Source organism: Trachemys scripta, chromosome 9 (assembly GCF_013100865.1).
Source record: "Trachemys scripta elegans isolate TJP31775 chromosome 9, CAS_Tse_1.0, whole genome shotgun sequence".
NCBI lineage: Eukaryota > Metazoa > Chordata > Testudines > Emydidae > Trachemys > Trachemys scripta.
The window spans coordinates 96730616-96750015 of NC_048306.1; the positions used below are offsets into that span (position 1 = coordinate 96730616).

At 49.8% G+C, this 19400-nt stretch overlaps 1 protein-coding gene across 3 annotated transcripts in view; it reads right to left on the reverse strand.

Moving 5' to 3' along the window:
• The window catches only part of VWA5B2 (von Willebrand factor A domain containing 5B2), a 55214-nt gene that overhangs the window by 7739 nt on the left and 28075 nt on the right, over positions 1-19400 (reverse strand). For all 3 annotated transcript variants that reach the window (XM_034782349.1, XM_034782348.1, XM_034782350.1), the window contains 10 exons: positions 19143-19297; positions 12365-12496; positions 11695-11819; positions 11297-11473; positions 7167-7277; positions 6524-6726; positions 4711-4825; positions 2744-2926; positions 2299-2497; positions 1676-1965 (listed from right to left, as the gene is read on the reverse strand). In XM_034782349.1, coding sequence (XP_034638240.1) covers positions 1676-1965; positions 2299-2497; positions 2744-2926; positions 4711-4825; positions 6524-6726; positions 7167-7277; positions 11297-11473; positions 11695-11819; positions 12365-12496; positions 19143-19297 — 1690 coding nt within the window. The remainder of the gene's footprint in view (positions 1-1675; positions 1966-2298; positions 2498-2743; positions 2927-4710; positions 4826-6523; positions 6727-7166; positions 7278-11296; positions 11474-11694; positions 11820-12364; positions 12497-19142; positions 19298-19400) is intronic.

Consider the following 19400-nt stretch of genomic DNA (forward strand, 5'->3'; position numbering starts at 1 on the left):
CGCCGAGCTGGAGTACCGCAGTCGACGGCGAGCACTTCCGGGTTCGACTTATCGCGTCCAGACAAGACGCGATAAGTCGAACCCAGAAGTTCGATTGCCAGCCGCCGAACTAGCGGCTGGGTATAGACGTACCCTGAGATGCTGGAGACTGTAGCCCAGTGTTTTGACCCTTTCTCCAAAATAAACCAAAGTACAACACACACATCCAACACATGAACCAAAATGGATGCCTTAAATTTGACCCTAATGGTTTGTTTATTTTTATTAGCTGTCTTTGAATCATGAATGGGCCTGTATGTCATGGAAGGTGTGAGGATGTAGTTGTGTTTCACGGAAGAAATTAACTAGACGGATTTAATTTGACAAAGCAGGAGATCTGGGGATCTGCTTAGACTCTGAAAGCCAGAGCTCAAGTTGGGACTGAGAGGATGACAGTGGTGACAGTTAAAGGCAAAGAATTATAAAGTATGGGTGATGCACAGGTAGGCTTTCCCATGGCTTGTGCATTTAAGATAATGTTTTGCAAGACCAGCCCTAGAGCCCCGTATGAGATAACAGGTACCTTTTGCACTGCTCTGGGCCGACCCAGCTCTCAAGCAGTATCATCTTGAGATGACGCCTGCCACATTAAAGCATGGAATGTGATACAGAGGTCAGCAGCCATCAGCCAAACTGAGGCAATGACACCCATCAACATTCAGTGCTAGGTCCCACAGCTGGCAGGAAACAGTTGATTTGGGGAAGTAGCCATTTGTGTTGAGGACAGGAGAGATTCACTTGGGATGGAGACAGATAATGCGCTGTAATTCTGGGGCTGAAGGCTAAACAAAGACTGCTCACTTCCTCAATGATTAGATCAAGCTGATGAGAAACTGGTGGTGTATTTGGTATTCCTTAATTTGATAAGAAGATTAAATAGATGGTACGAGATTAGCCCACTTTATTTTAATTTTGTTTGTTTCATGTTAAATTAAGACTAATTTTAAGTGATTTTAATTGTATTGGGGTTTTTAATTAATTAATCACATTTTAAATTCCATTTGACTGGGAAGTTGTGCCCATCGGATGTTCTTTTTCCAGATGTCAGGGCCTAGAACTGCAAGAACCCGGGGGGCAGATAACAGACATAGCTCAATACATGATCTAGCAGTGGTCTATAGAACCTATCCCGACAGTCATCACACCACACTCATGTTACGTGTTACTCTGCTGTCTGGCAAGCGGGCCGACTGGGGAGTACCACTGCCCTGTATCTATCTCTGGCTAACCCTATAACTCACCTGTGCCTCTGATCAGCAAATCGCTCCTCCAGCCCCATTGCCTCCCCGCTGGGCAGCACTAATATGACCAATGCATTCAAAGCTGCCCAATCCCTACCATGAATGAAGTGCCATTGCAGGGCACTAACCAGCCCAGCCCTTCTAGGGGATCCGTCCAAGACCTGCCTGAACTCCAGGGAACACAGGGTCCAACATGGAGGAACCTGGGAGACTGCCTCAGTCACCACGATAGAGGATTTTGTCTCCGGTGGGGACAGAGCAGGAGATTTAGAAGAAATTCACACCCATTTGTGGGCGGGGGCAGGTACATGAGACAAGAGGAGATGACCAACCCCAGCCTTCTCTACTTATGGCAGTCCCAGCCGTGGCCAGCCAGGGGCTCGGCCACACCTCACCTTGGTGCCAGCAGTCAGCCCGGCCTGCGGGAATGGAGCAGATTTGGTGGAGGAGTCGCACACAGAAACGCTCTTCTGTCCCTGCTGAGAGTTGGATTCAAGGGTGCAGGCCAGCGAGCAACTCTCAGGAGCTATGTCCCTGGAGCCAGTGGACTCGCTGCTGGTGGAGCCGTGGGAGAGCAGGCCCTGGCTCCGGTCGGTGCTGATGGAGCAGTGAGTGAGGACATACTGCTCCTGGATGTAGGAGGCCTGGTAAATCCTCTTCCAGATGTCAGAAACAGGATCCACACCTGCCAAGGAGAGACACAAGCAGCAACCCTGTTCTACTGGGGAAAGAGACTCTCCCCGTCACCCCTGACCACCCCCTTTACAGCCCTCTGACCCTGCCTGGCAGGGACTCATCCTTTGGCCAGCTGTCTCCAGACAAGAGGGGTGGGTGCTGCAAAGCCTGGAGGGTTATGTACCCAGCATTAACATCCCTGCAGTAAGAGACCAGACGGGCCAGGCGTCAGCATCCTGCCTCTGCAGCTCCTCTGTGGATGAACGTCCATCTCATTGGCCAACCTCCCCAGGCACAGCCAGCCCCACTCCCTCACTAAGTGCTCACTCGCTGCTCCACTCACTCTTCTCAGACTCCTCGACGCCCCCAGCGGAAAACTCCAGGGAAATCTCACGGGAAATCTCCTGCAGGGCTTGACTGATGTCCTGGCTCTCGCCAGCTGGGTACGGATGAGCCACGTCCGGGCTACATGCCTCATCCTGGGACTGGAATGCTGACCCCACAGAGCCCCGCGAAAGGCTTCTACACACCCGTTCTCTACCCTGGCAAAACAAGAGGACAAGGTAGTTGCCACAGCCACAGAGAGGCCCTCCTGTTGGCATCAGATCGTGGGAGGGGAAGAAATACACCAGCATGTGAGTTTCTGCGCCACAGGGCCCAGCCATCCGGGGCTCCAGCAGCAACCTTCCTCACCACAGCGCCTGACGCTTTGCAGCTATCGTCCAATCCCCAGTGGTGAGCACGGCCTGGTGGAAAAGCCTCACCCCCACTACACAGAGAGTTCTTACTGTCTTCTTGTCCCGGAAGCTGGCGATGTTGTAGAGGGTGCAATAGCTGATGAGCCGGTCTCCTGGATACAAGGCTGCGATTTCATTGGGTGACAGCAGAGCCTCCATGGTGTCGGGCACATACCAGTCTATGGTGATGTCACTCACGGCAGGCTCAATTGCCTTCTTCAGAGACTTTATCAGCTGAGGAGGGGGCAGAAACCAGACCCATCAGCCCTCAGAGGGTCACAGCCTCCCCACCTATATGTTCCACTGCCACATGCACTCCGGGGGTTCCAGCCCTTTGAATTACCAACCAGCTGTTGGCCCGAGAAGCAGATGACTGACACCGAACACTGAGCCACCCAGAGCTCAGAGCACAGACTGGGCCTCCCAGACACTGCGAGTGGCTCTGGGTCACAAGATGGCACAGAAACACTGACAGCAGGAACCAAGCTGGAGAAGGGGATGAGGGTAGATCTGGGGCTACAGGGGCCCTGTTAAATGCTGGTGGCCAATGCCTTGCTGAACACTGGCACAGAGCTGGCTCAGTGGGTCCTAGGGGAGTGAGTCCACAAGCAAAGCCTGATCTGGGCACTAAAACATCTTTCAAAGTCATTCGGGGATGGGGAACCTTAATTCTTCTCTCCCTACACTTACCCTCTCAGAGCTCCCATTGCACTGAGTTCCCTCCCACCGACGGGAGATGGATGCAGTTCTCTCCAGAGCCCAGGATACCACTCTGAGCTCCAGCCTAGGTCCTAGGAGCCACAAGAGCAGACACAAGGCCCTTCACCCCCAGGGACTAAGTGACAAAGAGCAGGGGAATGGTGGAAGGGACAGGTGGGACTCAGGAGAGCTGGGTTTGATTTTTGGCTCTGCCACTCATTCTGCGTGATCTTGGGCAAGTCACCCAGGCGCAGATCCTCAAATCCTCGGAGCCTTGATTTCAATGGAAGCTAGGAGCCTAAAACACCTTTGAGGATCTGGGCCCTAATCTCTCTCCCATCCGTATCATGAGTATACCACTACTTCCTTTGTCTGTTCAGGTTGTAAACCGTTTGGGGCAGGGACCATCTCTCAGTGTGAGTTTGCAGTTTATTAACATAGCATCTTGGTGTCACGGCGTGTGGGGGGGACACAAGGCCCTGCACCCCCGGCTTCCTGCGATTCACCATGACTCTCAGCCAGCCAGTAAAGCAGAAGGTTTATTTAGACGACAGGAACACAGTCCAAGACAGGTCTTGCAGGCACAGACAACAGGATCTTCCCCCCCCCGCCACAGTTAGGTCCATCTTGGGGTCCCAGGGCGCCCCAGCCCCCTTGGGAGGTCAGAGCCCCGTCTGCCTCCCAGCCATGTCACCAGCCAGCTCCTGAAACTCTCCCTTCAGCGACCCCTCCCACAGCCTTTGTTCAGTTTCCCGGGCAAAGGTGTCACCTGGCCTCTAACCCCTTCCTGGGTTCTCACATTACATGCTCAGGTATTTTCCCTTGGTCAGTCTCCCATCCCACAACGCAGACCATCCTAGCCACACTCCCCGCTCAGCATTCACAGACCACAGTAAGAACAGTCCCAGTTCGTCACACTTGGCCACTGGCCATTGCACATCACTATGTGTCTGAGCAGTGCCCAGCACAACGGAACCCATCACAGCCAGGGCCATGGAGATGGGCATTCCCAGCAGCCATGCCGCCTAGATCAAAGTGGTGCGCTCTGTGTTGGAGACCCATGGTCTCTGTCATGAGCCACACAGCACACGCCACAAGCTGTGTGACATGCCAAGTCCCCTGGTCTGTCTGCAGGCTGCACCTGTGGGTGCCCTCTGTAGGCTGCCTCTCTGTAACAGAAAGAGGGCTGCTGAAGCCAGTGTCGTTTATGCCCATTAGGTGTGGTGGGTGAGCTTTAGGCATCCTTGGTTAATAGAGACCTCAGTGCTCTCACCCTCACAACTGAGTCCAAAATACCGGTGCAGATGGAGGACACTTACCTTGGGCTGCAGCCTCTCCTCAGGGCTCAGGAACTCAGCCCGACCTTTGCTCATCTTGGCCAGGCCTCTCAGGAGCCTCCGGCAGGCTCCGGAGCCCAGGCCAAAGCTGAAACACCTGCAGGAATAAGCCGAACTGCTTAAAAGCAACCCTGGGGCCTACTCTGAGACCCACTGACCTAGACGGGGATGGCTCCAGCCTGAAAGGAGGAGGCACTGAGCCACCCCACTCGGGCTGGGATATTTGTAGGTTTTCTGGGATCAGGTCTGCACGGGGGTCTTTGGCAGAGAAGGCTCCGAGACCCCTCTCTTGGGGTTTGAGGTTAGAGCTGGTCGGAAATGTTCCATTGAAAAGTTTTTTGATGAAAAATGCCACTGTTGTCAAAATGAAAACATTTAGAAATACGGTGTTTGCAGTGCTGGCGTAGCCGTTGTCCCGGGATGAAAGGATAAGGCAGGTCAGGTAATACCTTTGTAGAAACATGTCAATTTAAAACAAAAACTCAAAACAAAGAACATTTTGAATTTTCATTTTGAAAAAATCAAAATTTGGGGGCTTTTCTTTTTAATTTTTAATATGTATATTTGTATTATTCTTTATATTATTTCGTGACATGTCCGTAGCAATAATGCACAATAGGCACCGCTGCTATAGACCTGCAATACTACGACATAATATAATAGTTACAATATTTTATTATTGTTTTATTTTATGTTAAAATCATTAGAGGGCAGCTGCTACTTAGCACGGATTGAAACATCGCATCTTCTTTTCTAGATCTGAGTCTCCTGTTTGTGTTTTAATTAAACAGGCTGACATGCTGACATTTGAAGTAATGTAAAAATAATAAAAACGACATGAAGATTAATTAATTAAAAATCAAGATAACATTTCAAAATCCCCAAACAAAAATTTTGAATTCTGGAACAAACATTTTCCAGATCCAAAAGCTTTTCCGAAATTCTGTTTCATGAGAAATTCACAAGAACAAAAAACAAATTTCAAAATGTCAAAATGTCCTGTGAAATGGGAAATCTGAGTTTGGACTGCTCTATCTGAGGTGTGTGTGGTGAGGGGCGGGAGTTATTCTCTCAGGAGTGAACTTTGGTATAACCAGGACCAGGGCCTTCCCTACCGGGGTGCGGGGCCCGCAACAATCCCCCCCTCTCTGCCCCAGGCCCTGCCCCCACTCCACCTCTTCCCCCAAGCCCCCGCCCTGCCTCTTTCCAGCTTCCGCCCCCTCCCGCGAGCAACACTGGGAGCCAGCGGGGAGGGCTGGGGTCGCTGCTGCCCCCTCTCGCCGGTGAGTGCAGGCCCGACCCCCGCTGCCGGAGCCAGGCCTCTCACTAACCCCACAGGCCAGCCTGGCCCCCCGCACCCTAATCTCACCTCCCCGGGCTGGCCTACTGCCCCCCGCATGACACGCACACAGAGCCGTCCCGGCCACCCCGATTTGCTGTACCCTAGGGACGGCTCTGACCAGGGCTTAAATTCCGGTAAATATTTTCAAACCCATGGGGCTGAAGCTCCAAGCCATAGTGCACCCTGTGGGGCTTCATCCCTGAGCCCCCCTTGCCCCACAGCTGAAGCACAGAACCCTGGGGGGTTTCATAGGGAGCCCTGGGGGGGGGGGGAGATTGTGAGAGGCCCTGGGTATAACAGTACCAATGCAGGGCCCTCTGCTCCCCTCTGGCACCAGGGGCTGCAGACTAGTTCCCCATCCCCTCCGCCATCCTCCCCGCAGCAGGAAGATTCTTGCCCCGTCCCTCCCCTGGGTTTGTTTCCCTCCCCTCCCCACACACACTCACTCCGTACCTGACAGTGCTGGCCTGCCTCCGAATCAGCTCAATGATCTTGCCTGCATTGCTGACGTTGGCATCCGTGAAGATGAACAGCTGGCGCGGGTAACCGCGGTGAAGAGGCTGCCCCAGGATCCAGGTCAGAGCAGCCAGGAGGTTGGTCCCATGCATATCGGCCCGGAGCTTCTGTATGTGCTCACAGGCCAGCCTGAGGTTCTCCTGCTGACACAAACAGTGTGGATTACAGGGGCACCCCAAGCCCACAGAATCACCCCCAAATTCTCACTCCTCTCCCCTCTTGTCTACAATCCCACCACACTACGGTCATGTTGAAGCAAGGAGCCTGATGCCGAGCACCGATCTGTTGGCCAGCGCTGCTCCCACCATGGGAGCAGCTAACTTTCAATCACAGGAGCCAGAGAAAAAGACGTAGGTGTTTAACAAGCTCATGATGAGAGCGCACCAAGCAGCCAGCCATGGCCCATGAAGAGTCAGGGACGTGGACCAGGGGGCCTTGATTATTGGAGGGGCTGCTCATGGGGGGTCAACATGAGGTGGGGAAGTGTAGTGAAGGCTTCAGACCAGGATGAGCGAGGGAGACTGGTTGTGATGGCATCTGGGTCACGAGGGCCAGGAATCCTCACATGCACCACACTCACATTGCTGCAGGGCTTGCTTGCTGGGAAGAGGGGTTTGATGTGGGAGCCGAATCCAGCAATGTTCAGCAAGGTGCCTGAAGGGAGGCTCTTCACTGCCACCAGCAAGGCCTCCTGGGAAGAAATGAAATATAACACATAGGGCAGGTGAGGCCAGTGATGATGGGGAGGGCGGAGAGCGAGGCTGATCAGCTGTAAGGGGGACACACCCTGTCCATGAATATGCACTACTCCCTACCAAGGAGATCTACCAGGCTGGAGAACCATCTTCCAGGGGAAGGGCTGAGAGCCCCACTGCTGGGAACGTTCGGAACTGGACTGGACAAAGCCTTGGTGCATGGGCTAGAGAGAACACTCCTGCATTCCCTCTGTGGGTCCGTTCAGTTTCTGACACCTCTCAACAAGCATGGCCTCTGGGACCCCTCCCTCTGTGGCACAAGGCTAGAGCACCTCTCTGTGGAGTCACTTCCCAGCACTGGCACTCACTGGGCAACTGAGCCAAGTCACTTCCCTCCTCTCAGTCTCAGATGCCCCCCTGGCCTTTCTGGGTCAGTTGAATACGGATGCTCCATGCACAAGGGCCAGCGCGGAAGGAGGTGTGGAGACTGTTGGGGGAGAAGCAGACAAACGCGCGGCTGAGGCTGGACTCACTGCGGGGAAGGAGGCCGGAGGCAATGTGACAAGGGGGAGCAGCAGGAAGAAGCTGAGCTGTGAGGGGCCTTGAAAGGGAGGACGAGAAGCTTGGATCTGATGCCGTGGAGAAGGGGAGCCACTGGAAGGCTGTGGGGGTGTGCTGGGCTCAGAGGGTCAGGCAATGACGCTGATCCTAGTCTTTGGAATGGGCTAGAGGGGGACGACGTGGGCGTATTTCTGGTTAGAGCCTACAGGGCATATCCTCAGCTGCTTAAGTGCCCTGCACAGGCTACTTCAGCCACTGAGTTACTGTGGAGCTATGGACTGAGGGAGTCGATCTGCCCCTATATATTTATAGACAATTCGATACAGGCCAAGGATTCCAGGATGTCCCGGACAAGGCGATCACATCCTGTTCCTGTTTCAGTCCCTCTCCCCAGATGGGATAGCAGCATTTTCCCATGATGAATCTCAGTTTATTTGCAGCCCATTTTTCTAATCTCTTTAGGTTTCTTTGTATCATCTTCCTGCCCTCACTGGTGCTTGTATCACCTCTTCAGTTAGTCTCATCTGTGAACTTCATTAACATGCTTTCAGATCATTACATGAAAATTATAATGAGGATTAATTAGCTCATGTTTACACCGCACCTTAAATATGTGAAACACTATGTAAATGCTAAGTACCACTATTAGAGAGACAAGGTGGGGGAGGTAATATCTTTTATTGGACCAACTTCTGTTAGTGAGAGCTCTGTGTAAGCTCAAAAGCCTCTCTCTCTCACCAATTGAAATTGGTCCAATAAAAATTATTACCTCATCCACCTTGTCTCTTGAATATCCTGGGACCAACGGCTACAACACTGCTGCATACAAGTATCACTATTAACAAGTGAACTCAGACAGGTCCTGACAACAATCATTACAGTCCCCACTAGAAACCTCCTCACAGCTCTACCCGTTGCCATTTGTCAGGACCCTTTGTTCAGTCCTTCAGTCAGTTTTCAACCCAGGTACCAGTGCTTCTATCCAAGCCAATTAGAATTAATGTTTGTCATAACTATAAAGGGAAGGGTAACAGCCCTCCTGGGTACAATACAATAAAATCCCTCCTGGCCAGAGACACCAAAATCCTTTTACCTGTAAAGGGTTAAGAAGCTCAGGTAACCTGGCTGACACCTGACCCAAAGGACCAATAAGGGGATAAGATACTTTCAAATCTTGGTGGGGGGAAGGCTTTTGTTTGTGCTCTTTGTTTTGGGGGTTGTTCACTCTTGGGACTAAGAGGGAGCATCAATCCATGCTCTCCAAATCTTCCTGAACAAGTCTCTCATATTTCAAACTTGTAAGTAACAGCCAGGCAAGGCATGTTAGGTTTATCTTTGTTTTCTCAACGTGTAAATGTTCCTTTTGCTAGAGAGTTTACCTCTGTTTGCTGTAACTTTGAACCTAAGGCTAGAGGGGGTTTGTCTGGGCTCTTTAAATCTGATTACCCTGTAAAGTTATTTTCCATCCTGATTTTACAGAGATTTTTTTTACCTTTCTTTCTTTAATTAAAGGCCTTCTTTTTAGGAACCTGATTGATTTTTCCTTGATTTAAGATCCAAGGGGGTTGGATCTGGACTCACCAGGAAATTGGTGGAGAAGTCTCTCAAGGCAACCCAGGGAAGGGTTATAGTACTTGGGAGGGAGATATTTGGGTGGGGGGGGGGAGGTAGACAGAGTTTCCCAAATAACTCATAAATAATTTGGGTGATGGCAGCAAAAGCAGATCTAAGCTGGTAGTTAAAAACTTAGAGGTTTTCATGCAGGTCCCCACATCTGTACCCTAGAGTTCAGAATGGGTAAGGAACCTTGACAATGTTTCAAGTACGATTTCATGGGGCACAATCAAGTGTTTTCTTTCCTGAAGTCTCTCTCGAACTGCCATGTTCCTTTCATTCACTAATTCTACTGTTCTGTTAGAAAGAGCAATCAAATGTGCTTGACGTGATTTATTCTGTACAGCCACTTATTGCTCATGGTCCTCTTACTCTATAAACAGTGATCTCAGAGTACCTGTCCCATTATTCTAGCAGGGATAGAAGTTAGACATATCTTTCCAGTTCTCCAAGACTTTATAGAAATAGTTCAGCAATCAAATGGATTTGTCAGTTTATTCCCCTAATGCCCTGGGGTCAGGGCCATCCAGACTGGCTAATCTTTATATGGTCACATTTTCCAAGTATTCCCTCATCTGGTTTTATCAACAGGTCTTCACTGTTCCCTATGCAGCAAATCCAGCCTGAATAGCTGGGCTGTGGAGATGTGTAGGGAAGGTGTGAAGGAGTATTTCCTAAGGCTGCAGAGCAGCTGTGGAGCCATTCTGCAAAGACCTTTCAGTTCAGTTGCTGCAGTAGCCTATGCAGGGCATTTACACAGCCTCACCCCCACAGGGAGGAAGGAGATGAGAAGATCCACACAGCGGCAGATCCGCTGGTCCCACCTCCGGCTCATCCACATCTCCCCGCCCCCTCCTCTGCTGTGCAGAGGACTTCACTCGCCTACTGCAGGTCCTCTGCCCCTACACCTATTCATACTGTGCAAAATCATATTGGTTCCGTCGCCCAGGGGCTCTCGGAGGAGGGAGATGGATTTGGCCCTGAGTGTCCCATACCTCTTTGCTTTATTCATTTAAGACAATTTTTTTTGAGCAGCTCAGAACCTTAAACAGCTGAGTCAGCATTGATGTCATCTCCTCCTCATTTTCTAATGTCTCTATCCTTCCCTTCCCCCAACCGTTTCTTTAAAAGCCATTCTTATTAACAGCCTCAATCTGCCTTGTCTTTTCCCTGCAGCACGGACTGACCCTGCATATTGTTCCGTTACCTCCTCCCTTCTCTGTTTCTAATACAGATCAGTCTGTGATGTCTGTCTGTCTTCCTTCCATTCTAATCTCTAAAGTCTCTCCGCTTTGACCAAAGTGTTTTCAGAAGTAACTAAGGAGTCTTGCCCCTCCAGGATATCATGTCCCTCCCTGCCACCCCAAGCAAAAGCTCGAGAAGAGAGATGGGTCTTACACCCTGCCCAGATGGTCAGCAGACCTCAGTGGGGAAGCAAATTGCAGTCTGTCTCCTCCAAGGAAAATGGCATGACCTGGCCCCTCCCCACAACATTCAAATCCAGGGATTGTTAGCAAGTCCCTCAGCTGACCTCAAGTGCAGCAGCAGCTGCAGGGGGAATAGAGGTAGCCAGCCTGCCTGTTAAGTAGCTGATCAACCAAGGGGATTAACACAGTGTCTGTGCCATCAGGCCCCACTGATAAGGAGGAAAGGAATCTGAGAGCACTGGGCGACCTAATGTTTCCTCCCTCTCACCTCACCCCTAATGGGACGATTTGAGACAAGTCAGTGATTCACCCTGAGGACTTGGAGCCATCCTGGCCACTGCTTGTTCCTGGCTTTCTTCCCCTAGGTGGATTTTATGCCGCCTGCCCCCAAGCTGGGCCCTTTTCCCCCTGACCTTGATCCTGATGATGTTGGGGCCACTCATGCTGCCGCTCTGGTCGATGAGGAAGAGGATTTCCCGGGTGACCGTCTGGAGGTCAGTAGGCACACTGCCCACCTCAGGACAGAAGTTCAGCATCAGGACCGGGTTGTGGAAGATGTCTTTGTGGAATCGCTTTTGAACGAAGGCCACCTGTGAGCATGAGAGAGAGACAGGAGTGGGGTGGGATCCTCAAACCTCACATCCCCCTTCCACAGGCACTTCCCCTTGAGCCTCACACATCCTTGCCCAGGATAGCTGTTTCCCTCAAGTCTCAGACTTCTCCCAGACCTTCTCCCGTCCCAGTCCTCTAACTGGCTGTGACACCTCCCCCTCCAGGACCACCCTGTTAAAGACCCTCCAGGGTTGGTCACCTGTCTCTCCCCATCACTGTCCTTCTTGGCGATTCGCACGTAATCCCGACGACTCCTGATGTGCGCCTCATACTCCTGGTACGTCATGGCACCCGCCTCAATGACCAGGTGAGGGCAATGGGGCTCTGGGCAAAAGGACAAACATCAGAGAAGTCAATGGCTCCCACCCTATGGCCCTGCACTTCCTGGTGCTCCGCAGAATTTAGAATCATGAGGACCCGGCAGTTAGGAAGTGAGGGTCTGGGAAGGGAGCTGGGCTATGAAAGGCCCTCTCCCTTATGAAGTGGGCTGCAGAACAGAATGGGCCCCTGACACAGGCAGCTCTTCTAGGACTGTAAATCAATCCAGATGGAAAATGCCTCTGAAATACTAAATATGTCTCCATGTAAGAGAATTGGGGTTTACTCTACCGGCAGCACCCCCCGCTAGGAGAGGCAGAGAATTAAGCAACGGAGAGCTTCCCCATGCTTAGCATGCCTGCTCCCTTCTCCACAGCACCACCAGCTGGAAGAGTCTTGAACTGTAATAACCAGGAGCTTCCCACAACCAGCACCCCTGTTAGGAGAGGCCTTGAGCTCCCAGAGCCAGTGCCGCCTGAATTTACCCTAGCTGTGGACTCCAAGTTAAAAGCAGGCTCCCAGTGTAATGTTGGTTCACTTGTTCCTCTTACCACAGGGGTACAAGATAATCTCCAGACTCCTGTCACATTGGTGACCCTCTGCCAAGGTAACACAAATGGTGGAGGCAGAGTTGGCATAGGGGTTTGCATCAGCCCGTAGGGCATGCGATGGGCTCTCCAAGCCTGCAAGGCAGAGGAGGAATAAGAAGCAGAAATTACAATTACTAAGGGGGTACAGGAGGTAGGGGTAAGGCCCATGATTTGTTGTTTTTAAAGGTACTCAGGCATTGCTGCACTCAGTGTTGTAACGCCTAACCAATTTAGGAGCCTAAATCTCATTTTCAAAAGGCATTTAGGAGACAAAATCCCATTGATTGTTGATGGGACTTAGGCACCTAAATCAGGTAGATGTTGCAACACTGATACACAGAAACGCCTAAATACCTTTAAAATCTGGGCCTAAATCATCTAGTCTCAGCTCTGGTTCATCATTGTAGCTTTTATATCCAGACATCATCCCAGGGCACTTAGGGTATGTCAACCCTTGTCATAAACATACAGCTAAGGGTAGCATAAAATCCCTCCTTTCCCTGCAAGGGGTTAAGGAGCTCAAATAACTTGGTTGGCACCTAACCAAAAGGACCAATAAGAAAAGAAGATACTTTCAAATCTGGGGGGGGGGGGTTGGTGCTCTCTTTGTTGTGCTCTCTTGGGACAGAGAGAGGGACCAGGCAGGAAAAAAACATCTCCTAAAACCCTACCTGAAATAAGCATCTAAAATTACAAAAATTGTAAGTAAAGCAAGGAAATGCGTTAGATTATAGTTTGTTTTAGCTTGTGAATTTTCCCTGTGCTAAGAGGGAGTTTTATTCCTGTTTTTGGAACTTTGAAGTTGAGCCTAGAGGGGAATCCTCTGTGTTTTAAATCTTTTTATTACCCTGTAAAATTACCTTCCATTCTGATTTTACAGAGGTGCTTCTTTTTACCTTTTTCTTTATAATAAAGTTCTTTTTTTAAGAACCTGATTGATTTTAGTGTCTTAAGATAAAGGGTCTGGTCTGTACTTTTATTAAAGGCAATTGGTTACTGTGTTATTCTCAAGCCTCCCCAGGAAAGGGGGTGAAGGGGTTTGGAGAAACAGAGACTCCAAGTAGCCCTTTTCCCTGGATGTTTGTCTAAATCACTTGGTGGTGGCAGCAATACTGTCCAAGGACAAAGAAAGGATTTGTGCCTTGGGGAAGTTTTAACCTAAGCTGGTAGAAATAAGCTTGGGGGTCTTTCATGTGGGTCCCCACAGCTGTACCCCAGAGTTCAAAGTGGGGAGGGAACCTTGACAACCCTGCAGCGGCGAGTCTCAGAACCTGGGTATACAGACTCGGGCTTGAGCTACGGTGCTAAAAATAGCAGCTTAGCATAGATGTTGCCACTTGGGCTGGAGCTCAGGCTCTAAGAAGCATCTCCCTCGCTAGGTTTCAGAGCCCAAGTTCCAGCCAAGTGGGAACGTCTACACTGCTGTTTTTAGCATCATACTAGTGAGCCTGAGTCTGCAGGCTGCAACTCAGAATCGCTGCTGCAGATTTTTTTTGCAGGGCAGACATAATCTAAGTCCCTGCTGCATCAGCTGGGTGCCTTTTTTAAATGCTTGTGGCCTGTTATGACAATTCTTTCTCTCCCCTAGACCCTGCTGTTCCTCCCCCGCAGAAGACGTACAGAGATATTTGGAGTGACTGCAAATAGATAATAATTACATCCAAAAAGCTATGCTAAAAGAACACTAAGGTTGCGAAGTCAAGCACTGAAAAGTTAGGAAGTGTCAGAACTCAGGTTGCCTTTGCAGTCTGAATAACAAATTTATTAGAGCATAAGCTTTCGTGGACTACAGCCCACTTCTTCAGATGCATATGCATCCGAAGAAGTGGGCTGTAGTCCACGAAAGCTTATGCTCTAATAAATTTGTTAGTCTCTAAGGTGCCACAAGTATTCCTGTTCTTTTTGCGGATACAGACTAACACGGCTGCTACTCTGAAACCTTTGCAATCTGAATTCAGCCCCCTTGTGCACATGCATTATGATACAATCTTTAATTGCATGATCACATATTATTTTTTCCACAGGACCCCTGCCTCATTGAGTAAATGAGAAATTAGTCAATATTTTTTATCCCACCATTCAATGCNTAACAAATTTATTAGAGCATAAGCTTTCGTGGACTTCTTCGGATGCATATGCATCTGAAGAAGTGGGCTGTAGTCCACGAAAGCTTATGCTCTAATAAATTTGTTAGTCTCTAAGGTGCCACAAGTACTCCTGTTCTTTTTGCGGATACAGACTAACACGGCTGCTACTCTGAAACCTTTGCAATCTGAATTCAGCCCCCTTGTGCACATGCATTATGATACAATCTTTAATTGCATCATCACATATTATTTTTTCCACAGGACCCCTGCCTCATTGAGTAAATGAGAAATTAGTCAATATTTTTTATCCCACCATTCAATGCATTGCCCCAGATCTTATTTACTCCATACCATGGAAACCCTGCCCTGAATTCAAAACTGTTCATTCTCTCCTGAGTGTTTTTATGATGCTCTCATCTTTGTACCTGAGGGCTTCACAATCTTTCTTTAATTTATCTTCACAACACTCCTGTGGGAATAGATGCTATTATCACGCCCATTTTACAGATGGAGAATTGAAGCATGGAACGATTAAGGCTAAAATTGTCAAGTGTCCACTAATTTGGGGGGCCCAATGTGAGACACCTGGGGCCTGATTTTCCACAGTACCAGGACTTTATATGTTCAAAGCACAGTTCCAACAGTCTGCAGCTGCCATTCTGAGCACTCTGCTCATCTAGCCATAGGTATCTCACGCTGGGCATCCAGAAAAGGAGTAACACATAATTAGTGGCCAGCCATGAACATTTTGATTTAAGTGACTTTCCCAGAATCACCTAGGAACTCGGGGACAGAGACCGGGATAGAATCCAGTTCTCCAGGGAGACATTCAGTCGTCTTAACCATGAGATCATCCTTTCTTGTCCTGGAATCCCCTGCCTCATCCACTACTCAACTTCCTACTTCAGCAACAAATGAGGCAGGGGTCCAACAAACTACAGCCAACCCTGATTCCTTCCCAAAGCACCGTCCATTCTGTGGCAGTTAATGAAGCTGTAGTATGTGATCATGTGATTAAAGACTGTACCACAATGCATATGCAAAAGGGGCCAAATTAAAGTTGCATTTTTGGTCTGGACGAACAATGTATTTTTCCCTAATATTGCTCCTGGAAACCGCCAAACCATTTCAGCGGAAATGTTTCAAAACAGCTCAGGCTGAGGCAGACATCTGGCATGGAAAATTTCAGCCCAAATACTTAAGTTTGGCAAAGTTATAAGCAACTGAAAACAAGGTCTGATAATGGAAAGTTTATGCAACCTTAACTGCAGGCCACACTACCAGCTCTGCTAAAATAAAACAGATCCATCCCATGAGAGGGAGGAAGGGTCTGTCAAACTGAAATGGACAGAATTTTCTCATTTACCTGCCTCCAACACATACACACACACACTGAGGCACATTCAAGCTTGGGGGTTATGTTTGGCTAACATCAGTGTGCAAGGCCCTGAAAATCTGGTATTGCTTGGCAGAGAGGCAACTTTATCCTTCCCCCTCAGGAATTTCCATCGGCCTCCTTTCACTGTCACACATAGACTCTTAAGGCCAAAAGGGACCATTGTGATCATCTAGTTTGACCTCCTGCACATTGCTGGCCACAGAACCTCACCCACCCACTCCTGTACTCAGGGGTGCGCACAGGAATAAAAGTTTGACCACTTTTGGAGGGCCACGTTCTGTCTCTCCCTGCCCCCATGGCCCTGGAACTGGAGGGGCTGGCTCTCCCCACCTCAACCCCAGAGGAGTTCTGTGCCCCTGCTGATTATTGGGGACACATGTGCCCCTGCTTGCCCCCTCTTGTGCACACCCCTGTCTATACTAGACCCATAACCTCTGGCTGAGTTATTGAAGTCCTCAACTCATGATTTAAAGACTTCAAGTTATAAAGAATCCACCATTTACTCTAGTTCAAATCAGCAAGGGACCCGTGCTCTACACTACAAAGGAAGGCAAAAAAAAACCCAAGGTCTCTGCCAGTCTGACCTGGGGGGGAAATTCCTTTGCAGCCGCAAATCTGCCAATCAGTTAGAACTTGACCATGTGGGCAAGATCCACCAGCCAGACACCTGGGAAAGAATTCTCTGTAGTAACTCAGAGCCCTCCCCATCTAGGGTCCATCTCCGGCCACTGGGATTATTTGCTTCTAGCAGTCGCGGAGGGGCCATATGCCATGGTAGGCAATCTCATTATACCATCCTCTCCATAAACCCATCAAGCTCAGTCTTGAAACCAGTTAGGTGTGTTGCCTCCACTGCTCCCCATGGACGGCTGTTCCAGAACTTCATTCACATGCAAGTACTCACACACAAATGTGCACACACCCATGCTTCCATACACAGGAGTATTTATACCAACACATACACACACACACACAGGCACATTCAAACACAGGTGCATATGCACACATAGAGCCATGCATGCACATGTGCTCACACACAGAGACAAGCACTCATGCATGCACACAGATGTGCACTCACACACATGCCTGCTTACACAAGTGCATGCAAACACACACAGACATGAGCACAAGCACTTACACTCACACAGGGGTACGGGTTTAAACACATTTGCTAAGAGGGAAAGTTAAGGTTTGGAGGCCTCGCAGAAGGAGGAAGCGTATTTTGAGGAGAGACTGAATGAGGAGAGGGTGAAAGTGGAAGGAAAGGGGGTCTGCGCATAAGGGACAGTATAGAAGAAAGCCACAAGCTATCTGCTGAGAACCCTCTGGCCATCCCACTTGGCCAGAATCTTCCCTGAGCACCCCTCCCTGCTCACCCTTATTCTACCCCACACACAGACACTCACCTGAGCGTGGCCTCCACTGAGGCTAGTCACCACCCAGTGTAATATTCACACCAGTGCTCAGTGCCAACATCCCCGCCCCCAGACTCAGTAACTCAGGGGAGGCAGAGAAGAATCTCTTCAAGGTCTAAAAAGGACTGTGGGTATGCTCACAGTGCAGCTGGGACCCCTTGACATTTCTCTTCCTGGCGTACCTCCCCCTCCTACCAGAGAGGGCCCTATAAACCACTCAGCACCAACAGACATTTTCTCCAGATTGATGCACAGTGAGGCTGGAGTGCAGCACTTCAGAGGCAGATGGGCCTTGAGCCAACGCTAATGGGATCAATTCCCCTAACCTCTCAGGCACACACTCCAGTCTCTGTGCAATTCGTCCCCATCACGTCCCTTCTCCCCACAGCCATTCCTCACTTTCATTTCTCTGAGTGAAGGAGGATATTGGCTAAGCAATAAAGAGCTAGGTTTTTACTGCTGGGTCTAAGTGGTAGCGGCTAAGACTCCACCCCAGGTGAAGTGAGTTGACTGGTCTCAGCCAGCTAGCCCATAAATCCATGATGTGCAATGGCATTTGGGGGCAGGAGTAAGTGGACTGGCTCATCCACTGACCTGCCTCAGATGCCCTTTGATTCTTCCTGCATTCCCTGACTCACTCAAGAGCTCTCATTCTATTATTAATGGTGTACTTATATAACAGTGTGGTTGGGTTCTTCAGCTGACCCTCCTGGTTATAAGGTACTGGGACACCACTAGGAAATGTTCATTGATTCCTGCTGGATATAATGGAAGTGGCAGTAGCCCTTTGACTAGAGGTATCTATGGGTGCTTCTGTCTTAAGTGAGTGCCCTGGGGAGGCAGCTTGGGTTGGAGTTTTGTGATAATAAAGTCAGCAAAGAAGTGGATGGGTTTTGCCTCTCTCAAGTCTGTGGTGAGTGTATTGGAGCATGGCAAAAATGCCAGATTCACAGCTTGGCATTTATAGTCAAAATCTGCTCTCTGCCTTGAGGAGCTTAATCAGAGATGACATGTCCCGGGGAAAGATAACATCAGACCAGGACATTGGGGAGGGTCGGACGGACCAGGTTAACATGAGAGAAGGTCAGGAGGTTCCTTGGCTATGGTGGGATCACATCAAGTTAGTTCAGCTCCCCAACCCTTTAGTTTTATTGTTCATAGGCTGGAGCAGGAATGAGGCTCAATGACGGAGGGAGGCAGAAGGAGCAAGTTTGGAGAAGGGATTGGACGGAGGGACAGGAAGTAGCTTTTTTCCTTAAATACCAAAAGGAAATGTCTTCAGGAATGAGGTGCATCATCAAATATCCTTTGTTTCATGGGACATCTCTCATTTTAGTCCCAAAGTTACCCGCATGTTCCCCCCTAGCTTTTATTGTTGGAAACTTTCCATCAGAAACAGAGTCATGAATCTGAGTTAACAGAGAGAGCCATTTTCACGAAGGGAATGAATCCCATAACTGCAGTGGAACAGTAATTATTCGGTGCTCTTCATTTTGGGCCTTTGCAACACTCTGCAACCCCTGTTTGAGCCTTGGTAGCTGCCGGGTAGGATCAGTAAGCTATGGATCTAAGGAGCTGAGGGCTGGAATAGCAGGCTGTGGTGGGTCAAGATAAAGGGACATGAAATGAGCTGCATGTTTCTGTTATGCCAGGGCTGGAATAGCGGGGGGGGGACTGCGGATGGGGATTGAGGGACACTAGATGGGCTGTCAGGGGGAGGCTTGGCCAGCTGTTGCCCACACACTGTCCAGCTCTATTGACACTTCACTTCCATGAGCATTGATGACCCACCAAAAGAGAGAGAAAAATAAGCCGACGGAGAAACATCATCCTCATACCTGCCAGCAAGCAGGGCCCCTTGACCAGCAGCTCAAAGGAGAATTCATAGGGGAAGGGATTGTAGGCCTGGCCCCTGAAGATGTCTGTGCTCTCGGGAGGCACGATGAACGACTGTTCACTTCGCAGGCCAGTAGCTCCAAAGCAGCTAGTGGGACTGAAACAAAAGACAAGTCAATCACGAGCTGACCGCAAAGCACCCGCTAGGGGTGGGCTTGGCCTGCTGGGGACCGTTAGCCTCTGCAGTGCTGAGCAGCCTG